At 40.7% G+C, this 23706-nt stretch overlaps 1 protein-coding gene across 1 annotated transcript in view; it reads left to right on the plus strand.

Moving 5' to 3' along the window:
• PLCH1 (phospholipase C eta 1) overlaps nt 1-23706 on the plus strand; it is a 219506-nt gene that overhangs the window by 26581 nt on the left and 169219 nt on the right. The window contains exon 3 of the mRNA XM_049628668.1: nt 5217-5333. Coding sequence (XP_049484625.1) covers nt 5255-5333 — 79 coding nt within the window. The 5' untranslated portion in view covers nt 5217-5254. The remainder of the gene's footprint in view (nt 1-5216; nt 5334-23706) is intronic.

The raw sequence follows: 23706 nt of genomic DNA on the forward strand, positions 1-23706 counted from the left end.
AGCATGAACAGGGGAGGGTCAGAGAGAGAGGGAGACACAGAATCTGAAACAGGCTCTGGGCTCCGAGCTGTCAGCACAGAGCCCAATGCAGGGCTTGAACCCACGGACCGCGAGATCATGACCTGGGCTGAAGTTGGATGCTCAACCGACTGAGCCACCCAGGCGCCCCAAGTTGAATCAGTTTTTAAACATCTTTTGCTTTTGCTTGAAAATCGACCAAACAATTTCAAATTGAGTACATGGTGCAGTGAAGTACATCTCTGATGTAATCTAAATTGTTATTTTTTTGAAAAATCAATGAAAGTATATTTTAGTAGATATTTTCACATATCGTGTTCACAAAAATGGGACCATGAAACACTCAAGAGATCCTTGCTTTGAGACTCCTGAGGCTGGGTTTCCTGCCAGCTTTATCTAACAGCTATGCTATTCTGCAAATTATTCATCCTTTCTGGGCCTCAGATTTTTTTTCTGGCTTCAACATGAGAGGTTTATCTTAGCTGATTTCTAAGGTTTCTTTCAGTTGCTTCCCCTTAGTGAGCACTTGGCCCTGGGATCTTTTAAATCTGATCTAAACCAAGATTGAGTTTGTTGCACAACTCTCTCTTTCTCTGCCCCAGCCCTACTAACTCCATTATCTCCATCTCCATCATCTCTAGATTTTGAAATCATTTGCTCTGATTCTAGAGGCCAGAGTGAGCCCTTTCTTCCTTCAGTCTTCAACAAGTAGGAATCCAGGAAATGGGGCATATAAGGAAGGCATCGTTAATGTTTACTAAGGGCCTGCAGTGTGCATTGCCCAGGTCGGGCACCCAGTGGCAGCTTACAGTCTTCTATCCTTCAGCAGCAAGCAGATGCCAGGAGAGGTAAGATGTGTAAGCAATTAACCAAAGTAAGGAGGCTTACAGCCTGGAAGCTATAGGGTTCAATTACTTAGACTTTTGTGCTCTAGCTCAACCGTGTATATTCTCTGAGCCTCTTCTTCCTAAAAACACCCACCCAGAAGAGTTTCTTCAAGGAGGAGAGAGAATACACGTGAAGAATGATTTTTAGCTTTGGATGCACTTTGAAATCACCTGTGGAGTGATACCTAAGTCCCACCCCTAGAGATTCTGATATAATTGGTCTAGGGTGTGGCCTGGGATCTGGGATTCTAAGGTTTCCCAAGAGATTGATTCTAATGTGTAGTCAAGGTTGAGACCCTATGATGTAAATAAAGCCTTATCACAGGAACTGTGATAAGGTACTCAATAACTGGTACTTAGTAAGTGGTGCAGCCACTCTGGAAAACAGTGTGGAGTTTCCTCAAAAAATTAAAAGCAGCATTACCCTACAGCCCAGTAATTGCACTACTAGGAAGTTATCCAAAGGATACAGCAGTGCTGATTCGAAGGGACACATGCACCCCAATGTTTATAGCAGAGCTATCAACAATAGCCAAATTATGGAAAGAGCCCAAATGTCCATCAACTGATGAATGGATAAAGAAGATGTGGTAGATATATACAGTGGAATACTACTCGGTGATGAAAAGGAATGAAATCTTGCCATCTGCAACAACATGGAATGAACTGGAGGGTATTATGCTAAATTAAGCCAGTCAGAAAAAGACAGATATCATGATTTCACTCATATGTGGAATTTGAGAAACTGAACAGACAACAATAGGGGAAGGGGAGGGAAGTGACAGAAAAATAAGATAAAAACAGAGAAGGAGGCAAACCATAAGAGACTCTTAAATACAGAGAACAAACTGAGGGTTGATGGGGGTGGGTAAAATGGGTGATGGGCATTGAGGAGGGCACTTGTTGGGATGAACACTGGGTGTTATATGTAAGTGATGAATCACTGGAATCTACTCCTGAAGCCAAGACTATACTATATGTTAGCTAACTTGAAAATTAAAAAAAAAATTTTTTTTTGGTACGTAGTAGGTACTCAACAACTGGTAGCTAGGATTATGGCAGTTCAGTGTCTGAGAGAGTTTCAGGTAAATTGGAGGGGGAGATCCTGGGGGTATTTCAGGAAAGCAGTGTTTTTTTTAACCAGCCCTTAAAGAAAAGGGCAGTGATTATAGTGTGAGTAAAAAGATCAAGTTGGAAAGATGGGTCCGTAGAGGACTGGTGATCAAATATCTCTATTACATACATCTGTGGGAATTTGTATTTCTGTCCTCAAAGGGTTGAAGGTCTCAGTCCTCACTAAATGTATCTGAGGATGTTACCTATATTCATTATATATTGCTGTATGATAAATTACCCAAATCTTAGTGTCTTAAGGCAACAATAATTATTAGCTTTCATTGTTATTGTGGGTCAGAAATATAGATGGGGTACAGAGGAGATGGCTTGTCTCTGTACCTCTGTCTCTGGGGCTTCATCTAGAATACTTGAAGGGGTTAGAATGGTCAATAGATTCATTGATGTTGGCTGTTGGCTGAGGGCCTAGCTGGTGCTGTCAGTTGGAACACTCATATCTGGGCTTCCTTACAACATGGTGCCTTGGTTCTCAGGGTGAACATTCTGAGAGCCAAGGCAGAAGCTGTATCCTTTTTATGATGTAGTTTTGGAACCAATTACACAGCATCAATTACAGCTGAGTTTGCTAGAAATGAATCACTGAATGCAGGCCATATTCAAAGGAAGGCGAATTAGATTCTACCATTTGAAGAGAGGGAGAAATGTACAAGAATTTATAGGACATATTTAAAAACCACCAAAAAATTAATTTAAAAAAATAAAAAAAATCAAAACCACTGCATTCCGTAACAGTCTAGTTCTTTATAGCCTGTCATGGCTAGAATCTTGGGTTTGGAATCTGAAGATATGATTTCAAATCCCACCGCCACCTTTTCCTAGCAGCATGGGTGAATCACTTATGCTAACACCCTCTTCTTTCCTTCTTTCATCTGGTTAAGAGGACGCCAAGTGAGAGTCAGGTATGTGCATGTGTTTTGCTAACTATATACAAATGCACATTGTTCTTTCACCTTCAGATGCCTCTAAACTTCCTTGGATTGAGAACGAATAGGGCAACAGAATGACACAGGAAACCACAAAATCAAGTGAGTAAGGAAAAATGAGCATCAATACAGACAGGGTTCTCTTTAATTCCATGTACCTCAAAATATTTCTAATATGAGTAAACAATACATTTTTTTAAGAAAATGGGTACTACTGATAATCCCAAAAGTTATTTCCAGTTCTTTCAAAGTGGTATTATTAAAATATAAATGTCTTTGGGGGCACCTGGGTGGCTTAGTTGGTTAAGCATCTGACTCTTGATTTAGGCTCAGGTCATGATCTCACAGTTCATGGGTTCGAGCCCTGCATCAGGCTCTGTGCTGATGGTGCAGAGTTTGCTTAGGATCCTGTCTCTCCCCCTCTCTCTTTGTCCCTCCCCTGTTTGTGCTCTCTCTCTCAAAATAAATAAATAAATTTAAGTAAAATTTCATGTATGTATTGTATATATACATACATATGTAAATACATAGGAAAAGAACTGGAATGATACACACCAAACAAAGGTGTTTATTCCAAGAGAGGGATGTGGAATGAGGGAAGCGGGGTTTTTTAAATTTTGAAAAATTTTTGATGAATTTGTGTTGACATTAAAAAAATTAATAAATGCATACAAACACATCATTTATATAACTAAAGTATTTATTTAATGCTTATTTTGAGAGAGTGAGCATGTGAGTGGAGGAGGGGCAAAGAGAGAGAGCGAGAGAGAATCCCAAGCAGGCTCCACACTATCAGCACAGAGCCCGATGTGAGCTCTCACACAAATCATGAGATCGTGACCTGAGCTGTGATCAGAAGTCAGACGGTTAACCAACTGTGCTACCCAGGCACCCCTAAAAATAGTTTTTAAGAGGAGAGCTCTTTGTAGTATTCACTTGGATTGGAGGAGGACATTGTCTCCAATAATCAGTTGTTTTCTGTCATGTTTTACAATGGGATCCACAGGTGGTTTTAGCTTGGAGTGGTGGGACTCATCTTCAGCCTGAGGGAGTAGGGGCGGCACGCAGCCAGACTTAGCCAGGTGGGGATAAGGCAGGAAGTAGGCGTTGAGGCATGGAGCCAGAAGAAAGGATAGGTAGGAGTCAGATAAGATTGCTATTAGAGAGGGTTAAGAATGGGCCTTTGAGCCAAGGAGAAGTTTTAGGGACTTTCACCAGTTGTTCCATTGATGAATAGACAAAGCTCTGATGATTTATTTTTTTCACTGGGTGGCTGACTTCATCCTGGAGTATCTTTACAAAACTCTAGATTGTTCTACTAGGACAGATAACAAATTGTTTCCCACCTGTGGGTTTTCCTTCATGCCAGCACTGCTTGGTGTTGCCTGGCCTTATTCCGTGACCAGAAAAGAAGCTGGAATTCTGGAAAGTTGCTTTAGCCAAATCCTGTGAACAAAGGGGGCCTTGTTCAGGGTTATGCACATCAGCTTTCGGAGGAGTTTAATTCATCAGCTCAAATCTCTGCTTTTCAAGCCCTTGCTCCAGTTAGCATTGTGTTTCTCTGTGGAGGGGAAAGCCTCACGTGGGGGCAGGCAACACTGCTTGTTCACCCTGCTTGAGGCCTGTGCCCAGCTCTACTTACACCAATAAGTTCAGTGTGGGTTGATCCAGACCTTAATGGTACTGAATGCACCACCAGTGAATCCAAAAGGAGGCAGGTTTTGTTACTGTGTTTAGCTTATCCATTGCTCCATGGACACTGTTAATTTCTAAGATTTCTGTGGATTGATTGCATAGTCTACCAGAGTGGTACTGACACAAAATTCACCAACTGGTAATGACAGTCACCCTCCTGTTACTCACCTCCCTCCTGCAGATGAAATTTCCTGAGAAGTTACCAGCATTGGCTGGGTCGAGTCCTGGTCAAATATGGGCAAGGCCTAGAGCCCATAAACTAGTCCTGAAACTTATTCCCGAATGGTAGATTTATTTTCCCTTGAGACAGCAATAACTTTGCACCCTGAAAAGTGCTATTTGAAAAAGCTACCGTTTTCATGCGTTAAATGATGTTCTACCCTCTGGGAAGGCTTGTGGGAAATTTCTCAGGACGTACGGGACCCTGCTTCCATGTGTGGAGAAGTTGTGTGCTGCATGTGTTGCCTCATAATGCTGGGTAACTGATGCATTGTGTTACCGGGGTGAGCGTGTGGCTGCCATTTTCTTCATTTTTGTCTCATTCTGTGTCCCTTGACAGCAATTTGGTTTTGATGCTGTGCCAGAAATCTTCTGACAATGAGCTACTGGAACTTGGAGAAAAGAAACTGTGTGCAGTACCGCAGGCATTTTCTGGTGGACAACAGTGTGTTTCACGGTGAGCTGCCTTTTATGTTTATGGAGTTGGATCTTTTATTTTGTTTCCGACAGCACTTTTATTCCAGCACTCTGGATGCAAATATGGCGTCATTATTGGGTTGAATCAAGAGCTTGAGTTAACTTGTTGAGGGATGATTTGCCTGAGAAGCTCCAGTGGACTTACTCCCTACAGGTGTAGGCAATGTGCCCATCTCAATAACCATAATGCTGTTATCACTTTTTTCTTTACAAATTAGTTTATATCAGTGCCTTTCCTCTTTTATGCTGCCAACTCCAGTAATACCTCTTTCTGATGTTTGAAATTCTGGGAGGCTAGACACATAGTAAGTGTTCAGTTAATATATGTGGATCACCAGTCCGTGCTCCTTACCAGCGTGGTGTGTGTCACACTCTCAGGCCACCTATAAAAATAGAACAGAGCCATTCACAGCACTTGCTTATCAGGATCAGGATTACTGCAGCCACAAGTCAGAGAGTAATCAATATTAGTCATTTTCCTGGCAAACTAAGATGAATTGCCTTTACCCTGCTGGTGCGTTTGTTTTGTGATATATAGTCAGGGATAAGCTCTGTCAATCCTGCTATCAGGATACCCTTGAGGGAAATTTATTTAAGAGTCAAAGATTTCCATGTGGCCAGTATTTTGGGAGTAATCTTCATCAAAAGCCAGGGGCATCGTAGAGGGTAGAGAGAAATTTCCCAGGGATCAGAATGCTGTTTGTATAACATCCTGTAATCTAAATCTAGGCTGCCTTCAACTTACCAAGTTTAGTTTTTCTTCCCCTACTCGATGACAGACTTATGCTTTTTTATTGCTTTCAGTTTAAGATAAACTTAGCTTACTTACTTCAGAGGTTATTAAAGTACTTCGGAGGTTACAATGCTTGTTTCACATTTATTATGCTACCTTACTATAGGACTATATGAGGTAAGTAGTACTTTATCTTACATGTCAAGAAAGAGATGAAATGACTGGCCCAAGTTGATCTAGTTAATTATTAGCAAGGTCAGAAGTAAAATTCCTGCCTCTACCTTTCCAGACCAGCACTCCTGGCCTTGCAGTGGTGAATGTGGGGCCCTTAGCAAAGGAGACAGGGGAGCTGTGACCTTATACAGTGACCGGGACACTGAGTTCTGCTTTGTTTTTCTGTGACCTTCATCTAAGGGTTCCGTTCACTGCTTCAGCATTTGCTGTGGGGTATTTTCTGTCACAATTTTCTTACAGGTAAAAAAAAAAAAAAAAAGAATAAATATGATAACTGAAGCACCACAGGAGTTAGAAGAACTAGCTTTATTTTTTCAAGTTTTATTTTGTGCCCGATCAGACAAAGTTTAGAGTTAAATGCCGCCAGACAGTATTTTAGAATGCTTTTGTCCAGAGATCTCAAAGGCTATAACAATTTAAAACAATTTTCTATGTATTTTTATAGTTGTATTACCACTTCATGTATTACAGTATTGCAGATACTTACTGAGGGCTTGATGAACATGGTCATACTTAATTCTTCGGACAACTTTGTAATAATTATTATTCATCCCATTTTATAACTAGGAAACAGGCTTGGGGAAAATTGTGAAGTGGTGATCTTTCAAACTCTGATCTTTCTAACTCCAAAACACCATTATTTCTTTTCTTCCAGGCTGCAGTCTCCATTTCAGTAGAGAAATGAGCACTCAGAGGCTTAAGTTCCATTCAGCAGTATCTGCTCTGCTATTAACTAGCATTTTGATGATCTGGGGCAAATGATATAATCCTTCAAGATCTCCCTTCTGTCCCCTGTGAAATGAACATGCTGGTCTTGATTTTCAGTTTCTTTCTAGTTCTAATATCTGGGATTCTACTGAAGTATTTCTGAGAATAAAAAAAAAATTGCTGTATTTTGTGAGCTACCTTTCCCACTAAACATGAGATACACAAGGGGGCAGTAGAATACTTAAAATAAGAATTGGTTCCTTACATTTAAGAATTCCTCTTTTGAAAGGATTTAGGGATCTTAGATCTACCCAAGATTAAAAAGATTAAGGCCAGTTAGAATTACGATTCTGTTCATTTATAATAAAGCAGTAGCTTTAAGTGTTTCTGATAGTGTAAAGTATCATTTTGGATTTCTCTGCGTAAGGATATTTATCAGGAAAGAATCATGCCTCTACTCTTCCTCTTTACCTCTGTGAACATGAATATCTGTTAAGACATGAACTTCTTTAACGTAATGGAGAGTTGTGAGGAGTTTTTGTATATTTTAAGGCAAGGGACCACTAATGATAGTATCTTTGTAGAGGATTTCAGAACATCTCTGAGAGAAGAGAGATGGCAGGACATGTTGAGTCAGAAATACCAGATTTCTTTTGGAAGGGGCTTCTGGAATATGGGATGAGTAGTTGGATGCTTTTTGCTTAATAGCTTGGCTTCACATGGTCTATGTTGATAGTTCTCCTCATGTAACCAAATCATTCAAAACAAAAGGAAACAAAATCTCTTCCATTATAAACAGAAAAGAACCACTTCCTCTGCAAGATACTCGACTTCTAGACTGTATAGACTTGGCTGTGCAAATTGTGCTGGCCAGACACTTTACATACAGATTTACATGGTGGTCAGGAGAAAAGAGCTACATTAGAATGAGAACTATATGAGCTACAATGCTCAACAAAAGTAAAAATAAAAAATGTAACATTCGTATACTGCTTCACAGTTCATAAAGCATATTCATAGTCTCATTTTCTGAGTATGGAGGTAGTATGTTCTCATTGGAAACAATTTGGAGGGTTACCTACAATCCCACAGCCCAAAGAGAAACACTGTTAATAGTCTGTTTCTGTCCAGTGTTTTATCTTCTCTTTTCTCTGCAACAATCCTGATGGTAGGAATGAATATCTGGAAAAGTTAGGAAATGGTGTATATTGGCTGACAAAAATGACCTGGTTGAACTGACATAATTCTATGTTCAGTGATGAGAGGGGTCCTGATAGGAATTATAAAAAGCTGTTTTTGTATTTCTCACTCATCTGTCCTTTGCCCAGATTTCTAGGGAATCTATTGAATCTAAAGGGTTTGTATACCTATTAAAGATGCCCCAGTAGCTGAGGTTTTTCTGTACTTGGCTTCTATGCACCTGATGTTTGAAATAGAAAAAAAAACAAAACAAAACTTGGCAAAGAATGATTTGTGTAATATGAATCTTATTTCTTTCTAATTTAAAAAATTAAAAAAAATTTAATTAAAAAAATTAAAAAATTTTTAATTTAAAAAATTAAAATTTTAAAAATTTTTTAACGTTTATTTATTTTTGAGACAGAGAGAGACAGAGCATGAACGGGGAAGGGTCAGAGAGAGGGAGACACAGAATCTGAAACAGGCTCCAGGCTCCGAGCTGTCAGCACAGAGCCCGACGCGGGGCTCGAACTCACGGACCACGAGATCACGACCTGAGCCGAAGTCGGACGCCTAACTGACTGAGCCACCCAGGCGCCCCTAAAAAAATTTTAATTTAAAAAATTAAAAAAAATTTTTAATTCTTGAGAGAGACACAGCATGAGTGGGGGGTGGGGGGGTGAGCAGACTGAGAGAGGGACACAGAATCCAAAGCAGGCTCCAGGCTCTGAGCTGTCAGCACAGAGCCCGATGTGGGGCTCCAACTCACCAGCCGCCAGATCATGACCTGAGCCGAAGTCAGATGCTCAACTGATGGAGCTGCCCAGGCATCCCTGTATGAATCTGATTTTAATAGGTTCTAGTTTCATTAATTATTCTTATTTGAAAATTACACTCTCAGCTGTTTCTCTTGGTTGCAACGAATTATAGCTTTTTTTTTTTTTTTTTCCTGACCTGGGACAGATTCTTAAACCAATAATCAGTGTATTTGCAATTAATATATATAATTTTTATGCACATAAGTTTTTTCCCACACATTTGAGTTCCTTAATAGAATAAATTTAGAGGTGACTTAACTTTTGTTTTCATGAACTGCTAATTATAATTGTGATGTTGGAAAGAATTATTAATTGCTTTCATTTTAGTTATGTTATCACCCCAACTTATAATGAATGAAGTTTATTTCTGTTGCTATCATGTTTTATAAATGTTTCTGAATGATCATCACAAATCTAGAGTAGAAAGGTTGTTTTTTTTTTAAGTTTCTTTATTTCTGAGAGAGAGAGAGAGAGAGAGAGAGAGAATGAGCGGGGGAGGAGCAGAGAGAGGGAGACACAGAATCCAAAACAGGCTCCAGGCTCTGAGCTGTCAGCACAGAGCCTGATGTGGGGCTCAAACTCGCGAACTGTGAGATCATGACCTGAACCGAAGTTGGACGCTCAACCCACTGAGCCACCCGGGTGCCCCTAGAGTAGGAAGGTTTTAAACCGAATTATGAGTCGTCTTCCTACCTAGATAAAGTGAAGAATAGTTCTCTTATTAAATGTGGAATTTGTCTTTTCAAAAATTGCTCTCTATGTACTTTTACTTTGCCTCAAGAAACCTTCTAATACAACTAATTAATTTAATTAATTTAATGAATTAATTTTATCTATTATTAATTTTATCATTAATTTAATGTTTATCTAACCTCCCTTCCTGGCCAGAGGCCTACTCAGTAAGTTTAGAAACTTAACTACCAGTTTATGAAAGAAAGTAAGCTGGGATGGGATCCTGGAGATTAGCTCTGTTTCCAGTTTCACTACCAACTTGTGTTGTGTTTGTCACCTAGGGGATCCTCAGTTTCTCTCTCTTTCTAAAATGAGGGTTTTGCCAGATTCCAAAGTTCCCTCTAGCAGTAATGCTTGAGGTCTCTGTGTAGTCAGGCATCAGAAAGTGTGTATGGTGAATGAGAGCATCCTATAGGCCAGGATGTGGGAAGGAAAGTCTGGCAAGATCCTGATTAAGAGGCGGTAAGAATCTCTTTTGACTGCTAACTCTGTAGTTAGCTTTGTACTGGCAGAAACTTACATTTCCCTTCAGGGAGAACGGATGTGTGTGCATGTGTGTGTGTGCATGTGCTGGGCTCATGAGTTCCTCCTAACCATGGAGAGACCACTACTTAGGACAGATAAGCAAGCTTTCAGGACAGACATCATTATATTAAAAAAAGAAGAGTGGAGAAGTTCCCTCCCCCTACACTGGCATTCCATCTTTTCTGGAAAAAGAAGGAAGAATGCCAGATCCTACCTGCTGTATATAAAAGGAGAATGAAATTATGCAGAAGTGAATTAGGGTTCTCATTAATTAGCCCATTTTATTAACAAGTTATGACTTCAGCAGCCTGCCTGCTTTAGGGAGGTGGGGACATCACTAGATTTTATATTAGTGTCATTACTGAGCTAAAGCCTAGCTTTTCCATCCAAGGATTGTATAAACATGTTCTAGGTCCAGAAAATACCAGTGCACATAGAATTACTATTAATGCAGTGACAGTCAAGATTTTGTGAGCATCATTAAAATCGAAAGTATTATCTCTTGGAGGCACCTGGATGGCTCCGTTGGTAGAGCATGTGACTCTTTTTTTTTTTTTTAAACATTTATTTATTTTTGAGACAGAGAGAGACAGAGCATGAACAGGGGAGGGTCAGAGAGAGGGAGACACAGAATCTGAAACAGGCTCCAGGCTCTGAGCTGTCAGCACAGAGCCCGACGCGGGGCTCGAACTCACGGACCGCGAGATCATGACCTGAGCTGAAGTCGGCTGCTTAACCGACTGAGCCACCCAGGCGCCCCAAGCATGTGACTCTTGATCTTGGGGTCATGAGTTTGAGTCCCACGTTGGGCACAGAGATTACTTAAAAAAAGAAGTATTGTCTCTTGGAGATTTACACTGCATGCAAAAAATATCAAACACAAGTTGAGAGAAAGGGTGGGAATAAACGAAGGTTGGCCAAATGGGAGAAAATGTATTGAGTTCTAAATTTTATAAATTGCAATAGAAGTAATTCTGGAAGTAGATCCTCTTTAGCCCTCTCCTCAAGTCTCCCCTTCCCCTCCCTCACCCCCTGTCCCCAAAGGATCTGCCATTATGGCAGAAAGCATCAAATGAAGCATTCTTTCAGGTGTATGATGTTCTGGTGCACCTTGCAAATATGCCAGAGGCAGTGAAGGCTTAGGCAAAGGCAGGCATGGCCTGTCTTGTAGGGGCCTTGTATAGGGTCATGGCACCCTGTAGGGCCAGCCCTCCAGCTGGGTCACTTTGGGTGAGTTGTTCCCTGTGGGATAGACTTTCCATGCCAGCAAAATGCTGTGATTTAGGACAAATGACTTCTAAATGTCTAAGTGCTTGGTTTAAAAAGATTTTTTTTGGTTTAAAAAGATTATTTTTGAGAGAGAGGCAGACTGCAAGTGGGGGAGGGGCAGGGAGAGAGGGAGACACAGAATCCAAAGCAGGCTCCAGGCTCTGGGCTGTCAGCACAGAGCCCAACGCGGGGCTTGAACCCATGAACTGCGAGATGATGACCTGAGCCGAAGTCAGATGCTTAACCAACTGAGCCACCCAGGCGCCCTAGTGCTTGGTTTTTTAAAAAAAAGTATTTTATTTTTGGGGCACCTGGGTGGCTCAGTCGGTTAAGCGTCTGACTAGTTTTGGCTCAGGTCATGATCTCATGAGCCCTGCATTGGGCTCTGTGCTGAGAGCGAGAGCTTGCTTGGGATTCTCTCTCTCCCTCTCTCTTTGCCCCTCCCCCACTCATGTCGTCTCTGTCTCTCTCAAAAATAAATAAACTTAAAAATTTTTGTTTTATTTTATTTTTAACCTCTCCTCATCCCACTTTCAAACAGAGGTTAATTGGAGAATTTGCTGTGAATTAACTGACCAAATTGATTTATGCACTTTCCTCCTTCTGTGGTCTGAGACAGATTACAGCCAGCCTTACAAAAGTGGATACTTATATATTAGTTATAACACAAAAGAAATAACCTTTAATATGAGCTGGTATGAAACAGACTTACTCTATAGCTTTTTGGAAACATGATGTTTCTTTATTTCCTAGACTTATAAAAAATTCTCAATGAAAGCCTCAATGAAATGCTATTTATTTTATATTTTAAAATTGCAAGTTAATTTCTTTTTTTATCTTCCTCCACGATGGGCATTTCATCTGTAGCTGGTTTATTGAGTATTCTAAAGTTAGTGTAGCATTTACAAGAAATTATTTAATCTTTCCCCAATTAATGTTTTTAAAAGTACTCTTTGCAACATCTTGGGCAGGTTCTATTACTTTCTTCGCTATTTTTTGATTACTGAGGGTCTGATCTAATTTAAAACATTAATCTCAAACTCCTTTAAGCCCCATCTCCTCCCTGACCCCCAGCACAGGCTTGAGCTGCCTGTTGGGGGCTGATGGTGGAGGTTCATGTGGCTCTGCTGTACTTCTTCCCCTTGAAGAGGAATTTGGACTTTCCTCCTCAGGTTTTGGTACAAGGAAGAGAGATGGGGAAGCAAAGTTCTTCAAGCCCACACCTGGGCACCTGTTAGTATGTCCATGGTGGCGAGGTGATCAAGACCTGCTCTGGGTCCATCTTCCGTGGATGTTTAATTTCACTTGGCCCCTCACCAGGGACTCTTCAGAGAGGGCCTGCTGTCTCCCTCCAGCCCCCCTCATTCTCTGTTCCTAATTGCTTCTGGCTGAGGCATGGCTTCCCTTCCCCTGAGGACACTTGGGCAACTGTCCGGCCCTACTTGTCTCTTATCTCCATGTTTCTTCATGAGGAGTTGTGTGCAGACTGCTGTGGGCTTTGGAGGATGGGAAGGGGTATACAGCCGCTGTCTGCTCTTCCCAGCCTTACTGCCTGTTGTCTGTTTTGTCTCTTCTCACACTGTTATAGGGGTGAGTCCCACAAGCCTGAAGAAACCTCTGAATCATTCTTTGCTGGCTCTTCCCCTTCTTGTCTCTGGCAGTGAGGGGTGCTTCCTCTGATTTCACTCCTCAGAGTGCTGTCCTGCCCTTCAGGCTCTAGGCTGTACACATAATAGGGGATCAGGTAATGTGACTTTGATTGGGTGGAATCCTATCCCCCTAACCCCTGACAGTTTCCTCTGACCCCTCCAGAGCCACTCTGATTTCTTGTCCACACCAGCTCGAATTAGGGTGACTTCATTTCCCCAAAGGTACTGGTGGTTTTCATTGTGCTTGGTTTGCTCAAGTTTATGTAGCTGGATTGATCAGAACCAAGCAGTGATCTAGATTTACAAAAATCCACGCTGAGATGTCTCAGCCTCTTTTCCCCATTTGGGAATCTAATGGGGAGATTTTCCTGGGTAACCGAGTCCACAGTGATCTCTTTCTTGTCATGCTTTCTATGTCGAGGCCACTCACATTCTGTAATGACAGAGGGGATGAAAAGATCTGAGTCGAGTGCAAAGTGGCAAACTGAAGATCTGGATATTTGGGAAGCCTAGGTTGGTGAGAAGTAACAATGTTCAGTCTTTGAAGCGTTAGCTTCAGCTGCTAGGAGCCACAAGCCTGTTGCAGTTAAATGAGATCCGTGGCGGGCCTTTCCTGTTGGACCTTCGAGTTCCTTCTCTTAAACCATGGTCATTGGCTGTCCAACCAAGCAGAAAGGCCCATGATTGTTTTACTCCTTTATGCTTGGGAGTACCAATCTTCTGATTACTAAATTAGAAAGAAGAAATAACATGTCTAATAAACAGTCACCGTTTCCTTCAGATTTGCAGACTTCTCACATTGTAAATGGTTGCTCATGAGAATTATTTCCCCTTAGACCTGTGTTACAAATTTAAGCCTTTGTTCTTTAAGCTGCATTTCCATAATTATAATTAATTTTCCCCTGCTCTCTCATTTTCCCAATTGTCTTTTCCTCCTCTGTGCCTAATGTATGCACAGAGATTGATGGGAGGATGAAATGTCTTTCCGTGAGTAGATTCAGGGTTGTTTCAGGGCAATGTAATTATTTAATTTAGTTGCACAAAAGATCCAGGTTTTTTTTTTTTTTTTCTTGGACCACAGTAATAGTTATTAGTGATTGCATTTGTAGTCACAATACCTTTCTATTTTGCAGCTATGAAAACAGAGGTTAAGAATTGCAGTTTGGGGACACCTGGGTGGCTCAGTCAGTTGAGTGGCCAACTCTTGATTTCAACTCAGGTCATGTTCCCAGGGTCGTGGGATCAAGCCCCACATCAGGTTCCGTGCTGAACTTGGAGCCTGCTTGAGATTTTCTCTGTCTCTGTCTCTCTGTCTCTGCCCCTCTGCCACGCTCTCTCGCTCACTCTAAAATAATAAAATAAATAAAAAATTGTAGTTTGTTCTTTTGTATTGTGTAAATGAAAAGTCATCCCAATAGACCTTTGATACTTTATGTATTACCTTAGGGCTCATTTTGCTCAGCAAGCATGTCTGAGGTTATTACAAGTGCAAACTCTTGGTGTCAAAGGATATTCAGATCTCATATTTAAGACTCGTGGCTTAGTGTGGAGTGGTTTCACCCTTCCGCAGCTTCAGCTCCCGTCCACATGCCGGCAACTCCCAACGGTGCACCCTGGTTTAGACTGCCCTTCGGTGCTCCATACCCAGATGTCTACCCTCTCAGCTGACACTCTGCTGATGCCATCTGGGCCCTCAGACTCACGTCTGCAGCAGAACTCCCCTGTCCCGCTGGTACCAGTTGGCCTCGCCAGCCTCAACTTGCTCTTCCCCTCCTTCATTATGCCCTGGCTGTGTGGACTTTTGCATTCCATGCTCACAAAACTCACTCCTTCACTTGTCCAGCTTTCAACTCCTCCTTCAGATCCCAGAGTAAAGGTCCTTTCTGCAGAGAAGCCTTTTCTGACTTCCCAGACTAGGTCAGGCTCCTGTTTTAGGCTCTCCTGTCGCTCTGCACTGCTGACTCACTGTGTCATCCCTGTGGTAATACAATAGTTTCATGAAAACCAGTTTAATTTCTGTCCGCCCCATTCCTTCTAAGTTCCAGGAGAATAGAGACTTTTCTGACTTCTATCTCTGGTACGTTGTACAGTACGTTGCATATATTATAGTAGGTGCTCAGTAAAATACTGCGGAGTGAGTTCACTCAACAGGGGAGATAAGAACCACCTACTGTTTCATTATTTTTGCACTCTGAGCTAAGCTTTTAATCTTTGTGCTGTGGAATGCATCAGTTCTCTGGCTGCAGACCCTCTTCTTTCCTTCACTCATGCTTTTGCCTTAGAAAACAAAGCAATACCCATAAACCATTCCTTCCTGAGACTGAGAAGGAAAAGGCCACTTCTGCTGAGAATCCGAGTGTGCTTTAGAAGAGATTATTACAGATGTGTAATGGCTTGAAGTGGAAAAGGACAAACCCATTTCTTTAAAAGAATTTTAGACTTTTTGAATTCATTTAAGACTACCCTCCAGAATTTCCATGTTGGTCATATGTGTGTTTATTTTATTCAACTCTGAATATGGAGGTTTCACTCATTAAAATAACACTATCAGCAAAACCTGTTTAATTGCGGTATTTTGCATACTGTTAAAATTCTCTGCTTCTTGTGTCTGAAAAATGTTCATTCCACAGAAGTGAGTGTTGTGTGTGGGCTAATTCTTACCCCAGAGAGCATAGAACAGACCTGCACCAAAACAAAAGCACCAGTTTTCTCTGTAAAAGAGGAGGATAGGAGGCCTGGGGGTACATGAGAAGAATAATCAAACAGAACAGGATTTCTTTAAAACTTTAGCAGATGTACTTTATTTCAGATTTACAAACAAGAAGAATGGTCAGCACCTAGGTCTTTCATCTAAGAATCTCAAGCAATATAAGAGTATAATTCTGACTACCAAGTAGCAAAGTCACTCAGAAATAACACTGACCTGAGTAAGATAAATGCAGAGTTTGTGAAAACATTTTTTGTCCAATTTTGTTTTGCCTATTTTATAACTGGGTCAGAATATGTGACAGTGTTCTTAGACTTTTTCATATTTAACTATAAAAGATGGTGACTTATGTCCAATTAAAAGGGAGAACAGTGAACACATTTATTATTTAGTGTCTATTTTTATTCCTTGCCAACCTGAAATTGAACATCGATGCATATTCACAAATGACCATTCTTTGAAATTACACCAAGGTATTGTGCTTTTAAGCTAGCAGGAGCTTACTGCTAGATGTGGAGACTTGTATTAATTAACTCTTAAAGCCACTGGTTCCCAGCCTTGGCTGCACGTTGGAGTCACCTGGGGATATAAAACTGTTGTGTGTCCCACTCCGAGATTCTCATCTAATTGGTCTGGGGTGTGTCCAGGATGTGGGGGAATTTTTAGAACTCCCCGGGAGATGCCAATGGGCAGCCAATTAGATTCTGGTGGATTGAAAACCCCGGACTTAAGGTGGCAGATACAGAGCTATAGAATTCATGAATTTGATAATGGTTATTTTCTATGATAGCCTGTATTGTACTAAATCATAGAAGTATGGGAAGAGGGGACATCTAATAAGAAGGATATGGACACAAATAGTGTGAATATTGAGGAAGAGGGAAAATGTAGAAGAGTCATTTATGCTTGGGATTTGTGGATGCTGGTTTCCTTAAAATTTTTTTTTCTCCATTTTATTTTTCTGGTGATAGCAATGCAGCCTCACTGTAAAAAGAAGTTGGAGAGTATAGAAAAGATCAAAGAAACAGAAAACAGTAATCTTAGTATGTGTTTTATTTATTTATTTATGTATTTATTTATTTAAAGCAAGCTCTACGTCCAGTGTGGGGCTTGAACTTAAAATCCTGAGATCAAGAGTTGCATGCTGTACCAAGTAAGCCAGCCAGCCACCCCTTAGTATGTGTTTTAAGTCACCCCTCAGTGTGTTTTAAGTCTCTGCTTTCTTAAAATGATTGAAAAACCAAAGATTAAGTAGCAATTCTCAACTCTGGTTATACATTAGAATCTAAAAAATATTGATGCTTGGGGTCTAGTTCAGTCCAGTAAAATAATCTCTTGGGTGTGGGACCCAGATATCTTAATTCACTGATTCCTTATATCTACATTTTTATCTAGGTATATATCTATACCTCTATATCTCTATATATTTATCTTTAAGTGAGTTTGATGCACTAGGAGGGGTGCGAATCAGTAGACTAAAGTTGTATTTTGTTTTTTAAAGTTTATTTATTTTGAGAGAGTGCATGCAAATGCAGGAGGGGCAGAGAGAAAGGTGTCACAGACTATGAGTCTGGAGTTCTCTCTTATCCAGCAAGAGAGCGGATGCAGAATTGAATATGAGAGAGGCTAATGTCTCGGAGGAGACAAGAGCCCCAAATCCTCTCCATATTTTGTTGCGCTCACAAGACATTATCCTTGTGGTGAATGTTAATAAAACAAGATCTTACGATCTTACACACGTGATGAACATGGAGAAAACAAGTTATTACCCACGTGGAGAACATGAAGAAAATAGGATCTTACACACATGAACATGGAGAAAACAATCAGATAGTAATCATTAACTTGCGTATGTAAGAAGCAAAGGGTCTGGGAGGAAAGTGGAGTTTGTGATCAAGGTACATTGGTGTCAGCTGGGAAGTAATTTCTTGTAGGTGGTATAACAAGTTACTCATGATCCCATTACAATATCTTGCTAGCTAACCTCGAGTGCATTCATCCTGTGGTGGTGTCTTTCTGCCCTAAGATTTTCTTCTTACCCATTTATGTAAGTAGAACCTATTTCCCCACATAAAGGGAGAAAGAGAGAATCCCAAGCAGGTTCCACACTGTCAGCCCAGAGCCTGATGTGGGGCTTGAACCCATGAACCGTGAAATCATGACCTGAACCAAAACCAGGAGTTGGATGCTTAACGTATTGAGCCACCCAGGTACCCCGAGGACTAAAGTTGTTGATTGACTGAAACATTGATTGGTAATGATTAGTAAGCTAAATCAGGTATTAGTTTACTGATGTAATTCAGTATGTAATTTTTCTTTATTCCGGACAAAAGGGATGCTTGAAAATCTTGATTTTTATGCAGAGGTGTTGTGGTGGGGGGGCAAGTGATATGCTCACCTTCATATTTTCTTTCCTAACAGACTTCATATTTTTTTACGTTTATTTTTGAGAGAGAGAGGGGAGAGAGAGAGGGGGGAGAGAGAGAGAGAGCGCGTGAGCATGAGCGGGGAAGGGGCAGAGAGAAGACGGCAGAGGATCCGAAGTGGAGTTTTTGCTGTTAGCATGGAGCCCAGTGCGGGGCTTGAACTGACAAACCATGAGGTCATGACCTGAGCTAAAGTTGGACACTTAACCAACTGAACCACCCAGGTACCCTTACTTCTTACTCTTTTTTAATATCATGTTTTCTTAGTGTCCCGTGATTTGTCTTTATAGCCAATATATCTGTTACATGATACAAAAATGAACCTTTGAGCGTTAACTGATCTCACAATGTTATCCATGGCCTCCTGATGATGAACAGAAATACTTTGGGAAGGTTCCTAAGAAGAATAGGTAACAAAGAACATATAAATAGTATTTTGTTGTGATTAATCCATAATGATTACTACCCAGTTCACAGCAGGATAATTTAAGAATTGATAGAGAAATAAAAATGAAACACAGGAATTAGAGGGAACAGTGCCATCATTTGGAATACATCAGATGTAATCCTGCATATCATTAGAATTGTTTGCCTATCTACCTTGGTAAAGGGGTACCTAGAGACTTAGAGAAACACATACATTTTTTTGTAGATGGCAAACTTTGTCAGCCCTTGTAGACATCTGTTTCACCCCTAATCTCTCTTCGTGTGAGAAAACTAATGCTGAGGACCCCTGTGTTATTCCTAGAAGTTTCAGAGTGTGAATGAGAAATCTTGGATCACTTGTGTGCTGCCTGATACCTCCTTCTTTGCACATGGGGTTGTATGGCGGACACAGCAATTTGGGGCTAGTGTTAAGATAACTAAATTTAGACCTAGTCAGGAGGAATCCATGGATTCTACATTTGAATAATCTTGGGGCACCATCAGGGAATTTGAGTTAATTCTGAATCAAATTGGTGATGGTGGTTGCTTTACCAGCATTCTCTCTCGAGTCTTTCAACAAGACAGTTTTACAGATGAGACTCAGAGAAGTAAACAATTTGCTATCAGACCACATTGTTAGATTATGGTGTTCAAACCCAGGTTTGTCAGACTCTTAAATCCTGGGGTTTCTCTACTTTGATACAATGATGTGTTACACAAACTTGTTTCTTTTAAAGCAATTGAGGGTGTGGGTTTGCGTGTTTTAAAAAGGCTTCTAGATCTTTTAGGGGCTACTGAAGAACTCCACAGAGACACCAATGTGAGTTGCCTTTAAGCTGAGAAGAACACTTAGGGAACCAGTGCACGGGGGCTGAGAACTGGTATCGGCTGTAGTGGTCCTTGGGAACATGTTAGAAATGCAGACTCTGAGTTGCACCTGGTACCTACTGATTTGGAATCTGCATTTTAACATGATACCCAGGTGATTTGTATACACTGTAAAGTGTAAACACTTCTCTGAGATCCACTGGGCTTAGGTGTGAGCCCTTGAGCATATTCCTACCTCCAAGGAAGAATTGGGAGAGGAAGGGAGTTAGGGGGGAAGAGAAGAACTGTTTCCCACCAAATGATACATTTGGATGGTGGAAACTTGTCTGTAAGGGATATAGTTAAAGACAGAGACCCCAAATGCTATCCCAATGCTCAGATTTTCTTTTTAAAAAAATTTTTAAAAGCTTATTTGTTTTGAGAGAGGGAGGGAGAGCGGGGGGGGGGGGGGGGGGCAGAGAGAGTTGGAGACAGAATCCCGAGCAGGCTCTACACTGTCAGCACAGAGCCCGATGCAGGAATCGAACTCACAAACCATGAGACCATGACCTGAGCTGAAACCAAGAGTCAGACGCTTAACTGACTAAGCCACCCAGGTTCCCCCACAGTGCTCAGATTTTCAAGTGGGAGACATGAAGCTATAAATGCCCAGGTAATTTTCTTTGTAGAATGGACTTAAAAATATGAACCTCCTATGTCTAAACCTAGGAAGGTATAGCTGAGGATATAAGCAATCCCCTGGTCTGCAATGATGCATGGCATATCAGAACTAGCAAGGACTTGGGAAGCCATCTGATTGAAGGATTCCCAACTGAACCTGTGACTGGGATTCAGGACATTAGTGAAATCATTGAACATTATTCAAAACACGCTATGTATATATGTATACATTTGTGCATCCTTCTATGAACACAGTCCTTAGTTTTTATCATATTTCAAAGTAATCTGTTATAAACCTCTCACTAAAACCACTCTTTTTTTAATAGATAAGAAGGTGACTGGTTCATATTCATACCAACCAGCTATTGGCAGAGTTAATTCTAAATGCCAACCTTCTGCTAATCCAGTTCAACTGGTCTTTATGATCTGAGCTAAGTATTATGAAATGCTATGTGGATTTTCTGCAGGATACCTCTTGTAAATCTCTTCACTTTCTGGTTATGGGAAATGGTTAGCTCTTTACAGCATTGGAATATTGTGACATAAAAGGAATTTTACCTGAAAGCATTTCAAAGCCTCTGTGTATTAGCCAGGTGACTAAGAAGATATTCATTGCAGAGATGCAACAACAGGGCAGAAAGTTCTGGGCATTGGCCCCGTTTGGCCCTTCATTGAGGGCAGCAGGGTTCCATGAGACAGGGCTCTCCCCACCCGGTGGCATCCAAGTGACTTTTGTATCTGTCTTCGTAGCTAATAAATGATTATTAACTCTCTGTGGGGAGCCAGGTGCTGAACTTTACAAATAGAGTAATATAATCCATGTAGCATTTGGATCAAGTAATGATTTCACTATCTGGTAATTTACTATCTGGTAAAGTGTTGACTCCATGAATCCAAAGGACATTTAGAACATTTTTCATTTCTAAGGATAAAGCTTTTAAAGCTGCTGCTCTGTAAAACTGTAGAAGAATGGCCTTTAGTTGTAGAAGTTAACTTGTTAAAGTGGTCCCTCTTTGCATCTACCAAAAAATAATAGAGTGTCCAGATCTTTGTGAATTACGTCAGAGTCCATGAGGATGGTTTTTGAAGGACAAATACTTGGCATCTCAACTTGCAGCCTGTGTTTGAGACCAACTTTCATAGATCTATGCTCCCACTTTAGTTCCTGAGAATCCATCTGGGAAATACTATTTTCATATGCCTCTTATTTTGAATCTTTAATTATATTTTTGATCTCTTGTCCCTTACCATTTGTCCTAAATTATATAAATCGTGCAGATGTTTAATATCTGGCAACTGTAGGTACCATGATACTAATATTATAATTTTTTTTCTTGGATACATAACAAGTTTTGCATAAAGCATAGTACTAAATTATTTTTAAATTAGATTAATTTCTATAAAGTGATAAAATGTTATTGGTTTCCTATTTTATCATCTTTAGTATTCATGAAGGAGCAGTTCTTTCCTCTTTTCTCCAAGGTCTTTAACAAAATTAGCCTTTGTAACCATTTTTATGCCAGTTGACTGTGAATGAGGAGGACTAATGAAGCAGAAAATTAAAACACTTCGGATGTTTTAATTTTAATACTAATTATTATTCTACACTTTACAGTTATTTTTCTCATTGATGAATTTATTGCTTTAAAAAGTATTTCTATCTTTTATAATGTTTTTTTTTTCTAGCCACAGAGCTTTATTAAATTTTTGAAATTCTTACTATTTGTATGTATACCTTGTTAAGGAACAAGAATTTTGGTAGCTAAAAATCAACTTGATTATTGGTAGAAGGCTTAATTGTATATGTTCTCAAGCATTTCACTGCCCATGTGTATGTAGATTTTTAAAAAAAAATGTTAACCATAGGGGCTCCTGGGTGGCTCAGTTGGTTGAGCATCCAACTCTTGATTTCGGCTCAGGTCATGATCCCAGGGTCTTGGGATCAAACCCCATGTCAGGCTCTGCTCTGAGCCTGCTTAGGATTCTCTCTCTCTCTCTCTCTCTCTCTCTCTCTCTCTCTTTCCTCTGACTCTCTCTCTTTCTAAAATAAAAATAAATTTAAAAAAGTTAAACATAGGCCACTTGAATATATTTTCACCTTTAGGAGAGTATGCATTTTCTTTCTTTTTTTTTTTTTTTAATGTTTATTCATTTTTGAGAGACAGGGTATGAGTGGGGGAGGGGCAGAGAGGGAGACACACAATCTGAAGCAGGCTCTAGGCTCTAAGCTGTCAGCACAGAGCCCGACATGGGGCTCGCACCCACAAACTGTGAGATCATGACCTGAACTAAAGTCAGATGCTTAACTGACTGAGCCACCCAGGCGCCCCCATTTTTTTTTTTTTTCCATTTTCGATGACTACTTCAGAGAGTGGTTATACCATAATATTGGTGCTATTTTTTAAGTAAAAAGCCCCATAGTTTTTGTGTGGAATTTTCAGGGCTGGAAAAGACCACAAGGATCTCGAGAAAATCCGCATCCAGTTTGTGAGATCCTTCTAGAATGAAAGCTGTAGAGAACAGGGAATGTGACTTTAGGGCCTGGCATGTGGGAGATGCCCAGTAAGTGAATGCACTCGTAATCTCCCACATTCTGTCAGTGAGGATCCTGAAGCCTGGGAAGGTCAAATGGTGGGCCTAAGATGAGTTTGCCTGAACTATTAGCAAGTGATAAGGACTAAGGCCCTGTTCAGTGTGGTGCAGGGTGTGGTACACACCGTGTGCTACTGTTTGCCCATATTCACACGATTCTTGGTCTCATGCTAAATGGAGGCAGCTTGCTGGTTCCCAAGTGCTGGTATAACTATCAACCATCTGTCCCTGCCCCGGGTCCTTATTCCCCAAGCTAGTTTGAGCACAGGATGTTGCTTCCTTTCTGCTTCCTGCCTTAAATGTTTGTTGACCTAAGTTCTATGCTGGAATTCTGCAGTTAACAAAGTTGAAATGGCCCCTGTCTGTATAGAGCTTACAGCCTTGCCTCTCCTTTGCTGTTGCTCTCTTCCTCCCTCTCCACTCCCCCCAAGCTCACGTGGGAACTTTATGTTATGGAAGCTTTTTCTTTGGAAGTAATTGGCTCCTCAAGAATTGAGGTTGCAAGAATAAGAATACAACAAAGAAACTTCATTTGTGTTTACCCAGATTTACTTACTGATAACTTGTTTTTTAATTTTTAAAAAAATATTTATTTTTGAGAGAGAGAGACAGAGACAGAGTATGAGTGGGCAAGGGCCAGAGAGAGAGGGAGACACAGAATCTGAAGCAGGCTCCAAGCTGTCAGCACAGAGCCTGACGCAGGGCATGAACTCACAAACCACGATATCATGACCGGAGCTGAAGTTGGACTCTTAACCGACTGAGCCACCCAGGTGCCCTACTTACTGTTAACTTTAACACCATTTGCTTTATCATTACAAACTTGTACACTCACTCTCTACACACATACACGCACACACACAAATT

The sequence above is a fragment of the Panthera uncia genome, chromosome C2, assembly GCF_023721935.1.
Source record: "Panthera uncia isolate 11264 chromosome C2, Puncia_PCG_1.0, whole genome shotgun sequence".
In the NCBI taxonomy this organism is placed as follows: Eukaryota; Metazoa; Chordata; class Mammalia; order Carnivora; family Felidae; genus Panthera; species Panthera uncia.